Below are 9936 nucleotides of genomic sequence, written 5' to 3'. Positions count from 1 at the left end.
TCCCTTGACTCACCTTTTGCAGTCTAGTCTTGCTCCTACTTTTTTTGCCAGCTTTTGGTCAAAGTTATTCTTGTTGGTAAWACTAACATGAGGTACATGAGGAATGTGAGGACTGTCCTTGGGTCAACAAAAAGACCCAAGGAGACCTTTTTATGAACTTTGTAAACATGAATTCAAATGTTTTTTAAAGACCAACTGTTATAAAATGTACTTTAAAACAATGCTCCTTCTCTTTTCCAATTAGCAAGGTTGTTCTCTCTTCAATTAACAAAAACCCAATCTTGCTTATGACTAAAGGAGTAAATTACYTTTTTTACACTTATAACTTTGTTTTCTGAAAAATGGAATTAACTATGCTTTTCTACTGAGAAACATCAYATAAATTATGTCTTTGTGTGCTATATAAACCCTGGGGTTTTATTAACTGACTGCATCTCYTGTGCAGCTGGAGATGAAAAACTTACCAGGATGGTACAGATGGAAAGGTCATTAACAGAACYAGAGAAATCCATCTGCAAATCTCACTCTGTAAAGGTTTTATGTAACAGCTCAATCTCACTGAGATGCTATTGAATAGCAGGCAGCATTCTGAAAGTCTTCTAATGCTTTACAAAGCTTGGATTTATGGAGAGGGGGATAAATCATTGAATTGCTTATCATCTGAGGTATGAAGAGTGGAGAGTTCTAGACTCTGGTGATTTATTAAATATGGATGCTGTTATGGATTCTTTCAAAATGAAAAAAGACAGCTCAAAGAAYGATTTATTYTGCATTTAACAGTTTCAGAAATGASCAAGTCTCCAGAAGTTMTTGAAAAAATTAAGGACTAACCATTTTTCAGTTAAATAGCATCAGAAAAAAAGTGAGATTAYAAAGGCAATAAGGTATTGTTTGGTTAACTAAAGAATTATCCCTTGACAGCTTTAGTATAACTTCCCTTGCAATATTTTTACCTTCATGAGAGACTGTGAAGTGTTTCACAARACAAAAGTTTATGAGCTGTGTAACCAGCATCAGAGTTATCCAGTTACCCGACTGATGGAAAGTTCCTCCAGGCCAATGCCTTCCCTGTTTTATGATCTGAAGTTCTGGGACTTCTTTCCAGTTCTTACCACAATTCTGGCAAATCTAAGATGCTTAGCTTCCATTTCTTACTCCTAAACTGGATTCACTTATTCTCTCAGGTTATCTAAATTTTCATCTTATTTACTAATTTTGCTAAATATGTGGTGAAGGAATAAACTGCAGCAATTTAACCACTAAACTTGAGCACATAAGCAAAGAGTAAAAAAAAAAGAAAATTTTATTCAATACTTCCCATCAGCAGGCAATGTGCAGGCATTTCCCAGGAAACAGGACTTCAGCACACAAGTGATTGCTTGGGAAGGCACACACTGGAATAAATGAATGCCCCCCTTTCCCCCTCCTTTTCTTACCTTTTCTGTCTGAGCTGACATCACTTGGTATGGAACATCCTTTTAGCAATTGTGTCAGCTGGCCTGCTCGTGTCCCCTCCCAGGACCTTGTCCTCTCTCAGCCTGCTCAGGGCAGGTGGGGATGCTGGAGAGATGCTGTGCCAGCGCTGCTCAGCTGCAGCCAGAGCCCTGCTGGGTTATCAACACCTTCCCAGCTCCCAGGGCAAAGCACAGCTCTGCCAGGGCTGCTGTGGGGAAATGAACTCCAGCTCTGACAGACCCAGCACACCAGAGTAATAACATTTTACAGCCATTTCAGATGCGTTTGTTCACATGCATTACTTTGCTCTGAATGGATGTATTTGGTGGATCTGACAGGAAGATGGAAACAAATGAATGTGAACAGCAAGGCAAATCCATCAAACAATGCACAGGAAAACATCAGAACCTCTTTATTCGGCTTAGGTTCTTATTAATATTGAATAGAGAAGTAGTCCTCTTTTATAGGAATCGAAGTATTATTACARTAGTTATAAATAACTACTATAATTAGTTACTTTACAATGCCACAGTTCCTGGGCAAAATAAAGGTTGCTATATATTTCGTAAATCAAAGTATTGAACAGTACAGATAAAGTGTTCTTACTTGAATACTACAAATTATTCCAGATATAAATAATAATAACAAAAATGCAATAAAACTTTCAGCTTATAGAAATGTAASTATAATATGTACATTTCTCACATTCTTACTGGAGCTGGASAGCTGGGARATCCACATTCTTCTTCCTTCTTTACAGTACATCTAGATTTTGTTACCAAACTCCTGATGTATAGCGAGCGAGCTCACTAGCATGCCCAAAAAACATGAATTGCTAAAGGAATAAAACAGAAGAAACAAACAAAACAAACAATTCTTATATATGGTTCTTAGTTCAGAGATCTCCCAGCTGCATTGCAACGTCAGACACGTCAAAGGGTGAGAAGAGGGTGGAGGCACGTTTTGCAATGCCCTCACCCCTTGGCTCTCTCAGAATGGGACACCCACAGAGATAGAAGGATGGGGAACGACCTGCATGGGAAGTTTTAATTTATCACTGGTCAAAGTTATGCTCTCTTTACTCAGCATTTCTGCCCTGACTTTGTTCAAACTGACTCATTCCCTCTCATTTTCCCTCAGACTGGAGTCCATCACAATAACCATCACCTTTAGTTTATGCATGGGGTCCCATTTCTGTGCCTGCAGGCCTGGGCTGTTCACACTCACTGATGCTGCACTCATTGCCCTTGGCATCATTTAAACAAACCTGGTTCATGCCCAGGGCTGGCAGAGGCTGCTGACACCTTCCCAAACTCAGGGTGCCTCACATGCCCCTTGTCCCTCTGCAGCCCGTCCAGCACAGAAGCAGAGCACATTTTGGAATGGTACCTGATGCAGAATTGCACAGGCAGGTGGAACAGGAGTGTCACACACTGGTTTCAAAGAGGAAAGGGAGCTGCACTGCACTATTGACACAGTCTGAGTGAGCTGAGAAGTGCTCTGACAAGTTCCATGTGCTCAGAGTCCACAGCAGTCCCTCCATTTGGAAATTGTTGCTCTGAGAGCATTAATCCTGCTCAGCTCAGTGCTTCTYGTGGTTCCAAGGAGAGCAGGGAGGCAGCGGCTGCAGCATCAGCTGCCCACCAGCTCAGCAGGCTCTTGGGCCTTGGCTGGGTCTCTTGGCTATTGCTGATCTCTATTTTTCTGCTCTCACCATCTACATAAACTTGCTGTCTTTCCTGATGAGTCTGTAAAAAGTCTTCCCTTTTCCCTTTTKCAATATCACCAGAAACAAAACTCAAACACATTCTAGACTGCTCATGTAGTCTAGAATCAGCTCATTGTCTGAAATATTTCTTTGTTGCCTTTTGTGGTCACTTTTGCACACAGAAGTTCACAAGCTGTTGCCCACTTGAAGGCGCTCAAAATTGACTCCTTTACCATCACAGTTTGAACCTGCAGATAGAAAAGTTTATGTTCATGTATTAGTGAATGACRGACTTACGATAAGGAAGCAAGCACCAATCATGACAGCTTTCATCTTCACATCAAGGTCCATTGGAAATGAGATTCCAAAGTTATCTGCATCTTTATCCAATTCCTTCATAATACCAGTCCACTGCTTTGTAATCATCCCAACACTTAAAGTCTCATCCAAAGACTTAACCTATAGTTTAATATAAAATTAGAAAAAAAAATAAATCAAATCTGTCATTCATAATATTCCCAAATCCATTTTGGAATAGATCCATTTAAACGCTTCAGACTGTTTTTACATATAATACTATATCTAGTTATTGAATGCAAGTGTTTGTACCAAAAGGCAGTCAGACTATCAGAAAGTCGGTCTCAAGCGTTAGAGCCATGAACTCCATTCTGAATCTGACTGCAAAGTTCAATTCCTTGATGGTGCTGGGGGACATCAACCACAGGCACACCCTGTGCTGAACTGGTGTCTTTTAGCCAAGAGAGTGAAYTACTTTCTCCTGCTATGTATCAGGAACTGCTCAAGTGAACATTAAACAATTACATTCTTCTGTTCAAAGAAGAGATTAGCCCTCTAGCAACATTATGTTTTCTAAAGTTAGATCTGTAATATTCTGGGTCATGTGAGTAGCACCCAAATTTTGCAGTGGTAACTATGTGCAACATCATTTTAAACATTACATTGTAGATAAACATATCTTCAATTTAATATGTATGAAAACAATGTTACATTAATCAATATTATTTTTAAATGAAAGTTATAACTCTTCTGTCATTCAACTCTCTATTTTAAATCTAAATTATTTTGACTTACTAGTTTGTTGAATAATTATTGTATGATTAAATAGTTGTAGGAAGCAATTTTAACCCCATAAAGCTGAGAATAGCATATATTTTTTTAGTGCTTAACATAATAGATTTAAAAAGAGTTGGCTGCTGTATACTTGAAYGATTTGCATGCAGCCAAAGTGGAAACTTTTTCAGTGATCACTGATGAGTGGCTTTAACATGTCATTTCTGGAAGTTCATCTGGTCTATCTAAAGTAATTTCAGTAYCTAGAGAAGACATTTGATTATACYAGCATTAAAAGATGATGTAGTATTCACTTAATATATATTACASTTCAGTTGACATTCAAAAACAAACTACCATCAAACTACTATCTGAAAACATATACATGCAAATAACTGCATACCTCAAAATTAACATCCTCACAACAGCTGCACTCAGTAGTACATGGGCCAAGAATTTTCAGTATGTCCATTTTTTTTGCATCTTGAATGGTGAACTTTGGTAGGCAGGCATGCCAGTTCTGGACAACATAACCAACCACTGTTCCTGGAGGCGCCTGGACTTCCAGCTTCACAGGAAAGAGAAAACCTCCAAGTGAATGTTTGGGCTTCCATAGGCTTKTGAGACAAAACCCACACCAGCACACAAATGAAACACAACCTATTTTTGCACAACAACCTTTCCATGCATTTTGCTGTGAGTGTTTTCAGAAGACTGCACTCAGGTTGCAGACCTCTTCTTCAACTTTTGCCTTCAAGAAAACACCAAGAGACTCCTCAGGMTGTGGAGCACACAAACTAYGYATTCACAATAYAAAGATCAAAGTCCAGTCAAAGAAATGCAGGCAGCATCTCAAAGGCATCCTGTGAAGGCATTACAGGGTGTAGCAACTACAAATGCCTCAGTAGGAGTTCTGAGCAGGCTCAGATTTAAAGTTTCACAAGTTGCATAACTCCAGAATTATTCCAGTACTAAAAAACCCACATGATCTCCTGTGCTGAATGTCACTGTCACACTCAGTGACATTTCAGAGCTGTAAAATGAAAACTTTCACTGTTATTTYATGAAAGCTGTTGCCTTACTCTTCCATTCCAAGTCCATCCCCAGTGCAGATTTCAGCACCAACAAAGAGCCCCCTGATATGCTATTCAGATTTTTCCTTATTACCACAATCAGAAGTGGTCAGTGAGCTCCAGTGTTGCATCACACTTGTTTCTCCCCAGACCACGGACCCCATGCACCAATCCCACAGATCTCTTTTCCCACACTTTACTGGCAAAACCTGAAACTTTGTTTCACCTCATAGCCTGATTCAAGACAACCCCACCTTAAAACTGCACAGGAGGCCCCTGTCCCACCAGAAGGAAGGTGGTGAGAGGCACAAACTCACCTCCTCTAAACAACAGGGGCAGCAGCAGGAAGAACATCGGTCAGGTCTGTGCAGCGTTATCACCTCATGGCCCAGGCTGTCTGTCAGTCTGATGGTGAAGGGCCGTGATGAGCCATAGCAGTCCCTGTAACAGCACGAATCGTCCTCTTCTGCAAAGTACACCCTTTGCCCCAGTGAATTCTTGATCTCGTATTTGTTGTTTGTTTCAAGGCCACAGAGAGCTGAAAAATAGGAAAAGATCTGCTAAATTCCTGAGGAGCATCTGGYCAGACACTCCCTGCTAACTCTGCAGCTGCCCTTTGGGAAGGCAAGCCTTGCTCAGAGGCAGCTATTGGCAAAGGGAAATGATAGGAAAGGACCCTCAGGCAGAGAAGCCTGGCAGAAGTTCAGAGAGAAGCCACCATGAACAAGAACACACAGAGCATGGAGATTTGCATCAGTCCCCAGTCTCCCCCACCAGCCACAGACACCTGCTATTTACTCCTTTCTCTCCTCTACAAGTTCTACAGGAATTCAGACAGGTAATAGAGGCGAGAAAGACAAAGGTGGTGACCCCCTTAAAAATAAGTGTCAAAAAAATCTAAACTTAACTGTTCCTGAGATTATTAGATTCAAATACTATCTACTTACTTTCTTGAGGTTCMAGTTGCTGAATTAATATCTGCTCCATCTGCTCATGGTTGAAAAATTAAACAGAATAAACAGTTAACAAGTTGCAACTAAGAGAAGYGTAGTTTTATGAACTGCTGCTGTTCCTTTCAGAATGAAAAATATATAGATCAATACATAGTCTAGAGCAGATTATCTACCWGTTAAACTGTGGAAGTAGCTCACAMCCCTCCTTGTCCTGTCCTCTGCCAGTTTAGCAGAAGGGTGTTGCAGACTTAATCTCTCCAATGATGAGATGAACTGTATTTTACAGTACAAGGACATATTCAGTAATGTGGAAACAATTCTTATTTTGTTATTAGCATTTTCTACTCTGTGAAGTCTGACTGGCACCTCTACTAACAATATTAAGAGGTGTGAAGAAAGCACCATGCATAAAATTAAGTACCTCTAATGTGCTACAGTTGGTCAGGTTATAAGTATTTATTGAATAGGCTGCAGTGGGTAGAACCTTGGCTGGACGCCATGTACCTACTAAGCCTCTCTGTCCCTCCCCTTCCCAATGGGACACGGCAAGAATAAGATGGAAAACACCCAATGGATGAGATAAGGCAAGTTCAGTGCAGTGAAAAGAAACAAATAAGTGAAATTCTACACATGCATAAGCTAAGGAAAAGAAAATAAGTCTCTGCTTGCCATAGGCATGTGATTGTCAGACACCTTGTAGAAAGCAGGGCTTCAGCACATTTATTGGTTCCTCTGGGAGGCAAACWCTGAAGAATCATGAATGTCYCTYTWTTCTCCTCTCYCCCTTAGCTTTATATATCTAAATTKATATCATATGGTATGGAATATCMCTTTGGCTAATTTGGGCCAGCTGGCCTGGCTATGTCCCCTCCCAGGATCTTGCCCACTCCCATCCCTTTGATGGGGGAAGGAATGTCAGARGGACAGTGCTGCTCAGCAGCAGCCAAAACACTGATCTGTTGTCAGCCCCCTTCCAGCTGCTCATGCAAAGCACAGCACTGACCTCAGTCACACCCAAAACATTCATCTTGCCAAATGACATGACATCCCACAGGCAGTAACTCCAGACACAGGAAGGATGTATGATAGTCCTGTGTCCCTCATCCTTCAGCATCCCACTTGGCAGGAAGGTACCCCATGGACAATGCTACAGCCATAACTGGCATCTCTGCATTCAGACCCTACAAAAGGCTTCACTTAGAAGCCCCAAAGCAGCACCCACACAGCTGCAGCACAGCCAGATGCTTTACTGAGCTACATGGAGGCTGCTTCCCAGATCAGAATAGCTGATGTGTGGGGAAGGAGGAAGGGTGCAGGTACCTGTGTGAGGTATTCCAGTCCAGGAGGGCAGTTGGGAATGGAAGGAAGGATGGGCATCCAGATTGTCCCATCCATGGGAGGCTGGTTCTGGACAGGGGGAACGACAAATCCACCTGGGACTCCCATGGGCTGTGCCTGGACTCCGTGGTTCCCTGCACCTGTGATATTTGGCATAATAGAAAAGATAGAGTTATCGAAGTTAGATATTGGAAAAGAATTGCCCCAGGAATCTTCAAAATAGTAATTTGTTAACTATTTTGAACTATGGAAATCCTTATACCTTATATATTTCAATTATGAAACCAATCACTTCCRTGAAGGAAGTAACACTGCCTTGGGAGGTTCTGATGCCTCAGACAACACCACATCAAATTAAAAAATGCATCATTCTTCAAWGTAGCAGAAATTTCATTCACATAGAGATAGGCAATTCAAAAAACAGWAATAAAATAAATGAAGGTTATTTCTAGGTAGAGAAGACAAAATATTCTAAATTAGATGAAGACTATTGGCATTTACTTCATTGGCAAGACTTCAGTTGAGCAAATGAGGAATTTTAAAATTTTCCTCGAACTATATATTCTACTTTTGTGGAAAGAAATGTCCTTTTAGTTCATCCACAGTTTTCAAATCAGATGACTTGCAGAGCTTTAGCCCACACGAGTGCAGCAATAAGTTTCACATTCCATCACAAATGGATTTAAAAACATTTCCCAGGCTTCAGTATGTAAGCAGAAATAACTGACATTTATTTTTTATTATTTTTATTTAACTTCAGAAATCAAGATCTGAAAATGCAAACTCTCTGTTTTGTAAAATACTCAATTGTAAAATGTAAATAATTCCAATTTAAAGCATTTGTGSATATTTCATATAATTAGAAGGTACACAAATAACTAAGCTAATATTACTTGAATGTGTTGTCTTTGAGGTCAKCAAAAGTTGACATTTTGTTWATATTTTACTCACCTTGCATTGTCGTGGATCTGCTTACAGTTGTTCTGAAAAAGAACATTTTTATTTCATGATTTCTTGAATAARTAATTTCATGAAAGAGTTATTCATATTTCTCTGTTTATTATTGATAAAAYAGATTTGCCTCTTTCCCATGTGGGAAAGCTAAATTACAAATACAAGGTAAAATAACCTTAAATATCTCAGCTTCCTTCTAGGCTACCACATAAGTCTGCATTCATGCTTTGAGCACCCTGAAATCATCCTCAACTCAGAGGAAAGCACTGGGCATTGCAACAYTCCAGGAATATCACAAATTATAGAAGAATTATAGATGTTAGTTAGAATAGCAAAAGATCAGTTTATATTGTGAGATGTTCCAGCTACATGAGCTTCAGTGAAATACTGAGAATTACAACAAAATCCTTTGGTATAGGGAGAGTAGAGGCTGAATCATTTGAGTTATTTAAAAGAAAGGCTTTGTAGTAGTCCAGAATCTTTATTGTCCCTACAACCACACATACATGCCACAGTGCAATCTAGGATTTAGAAAATGTTGACATGGTCTATTAGCTAGAAAAGCAACTAAGATTTTACAGAGCTCAGCCCTCATTTCATCAGACATGATGCTAAAGAAAATAGTTTTGTTGTTTTTTTTTTAATTAAAATTGTCTCTGGTCTAGTCTTCTACTGCCTTTTATCTGAACTTTTACAGCCAAGTGCTGTAATAGCCCAAACCAACTGACCCAGTGCCAGCACAACCAATTCCTCACATTCTCCTACTTCAGAGGCATCTTAATACGCAGGCACTATGTTTTCCCCCTCCAGGAGTATTGAAGCCAGCCACTTAGGGACAGTTAACAGCTTTTGGAAAAGAAATGGAGGAACTACTCATTAGTCAGAATAAAACTGTTCCCATTTAGAGTTTCCTTACAGAATAAAGAAATAACATCCCTGGATAGCTCCTTTTTATGAATGTCCATGTGTCTTTTCAGTTGCTTTCTCATTTTCAGAACTACATTACACAGCCACATGTCCCTTACCCTAGAGAGGCTGCAAGAAATTCAGACATGTTATAATTATGTTAACTATAGGGCTCCCACTTTTTATCAGAAAAAAAGAGTACTAGTGTGACAATTAGTTCCATTTCTTATCCAGCTGACTAAAATGCTGCCATGAGCATATTAATGTAAGCTCCCAACACAAACATGCTTAGTGCCATATAAATGCCACGCAGGCCCTTTCCAAGAAGTTGTAATATTAAAAAAATGGGAAAACAAATAGCCAGGAGGCAAGCATTAGTGCATCCTTTGTGATATTTCTTTTTGTTGTAGCATTACATTAGATTAGCATTTTAACCATGATGGCTGGAGAAAAAGGATGCTTAAAAATCATCTGGTTG

At 39.8% G+C, this 9936-nt stretch overlaps 1 protein-coding gene across 1 annotated transcript in view; it reads right to left on the bottom strand.

The window, feature by feature from the left end:
• Window positions 1-2162: 2162 nt before the first annotated feature.
• Window positions 2163-9936, bottom strand: part of LOC130579607 (phospholipid scramblase 1-like) — a 27280-nt gene continuing 19506 nt past the window's right edge. The window contains exons 6-9 of the mRNA XM_057376541.1: window positions 5625-5845; window positions 4638-4802; window positions 3461-3622; window positions 2163-2290 (exon numbers count right to left, since the gene is read on the bottom strand). Of these exons, the coding sequence (XP_057232524.1) occupies window positions 2231-2290; window positions 3461-3622; window positions 4638-4802; window positions 5625-5845 (608 nt within the window). The 3' untranslated portion in view covers window positions 2163-2230. The remainder of the gene's footprint in view (window positions 2291-3460; window positions 3623-4637; window positions 4803-5624; window positions 5846-9936) is intronic.

The sequence above is a fragment of the Malurus melanocephalus genome, unplaced genomic scaffold, assembly GCF_030028575.1.
Source record: "Malurus melanocephalus ecotype Western Australia unplaced genomic scaffold, MMel_1.1 scaffold_281, whole genome shotgun sequence".
Lineage (NCBI taxonomy): Eukaryota > Metazoa > Chordata > Aves > Passeriformes > Maluridae > Malurus > Malurus melanocephalus.
Note: the sequence above shows the minus strand (reverse complement) of the source record. Positions and strands in the feature narration are given on the sequence as shown.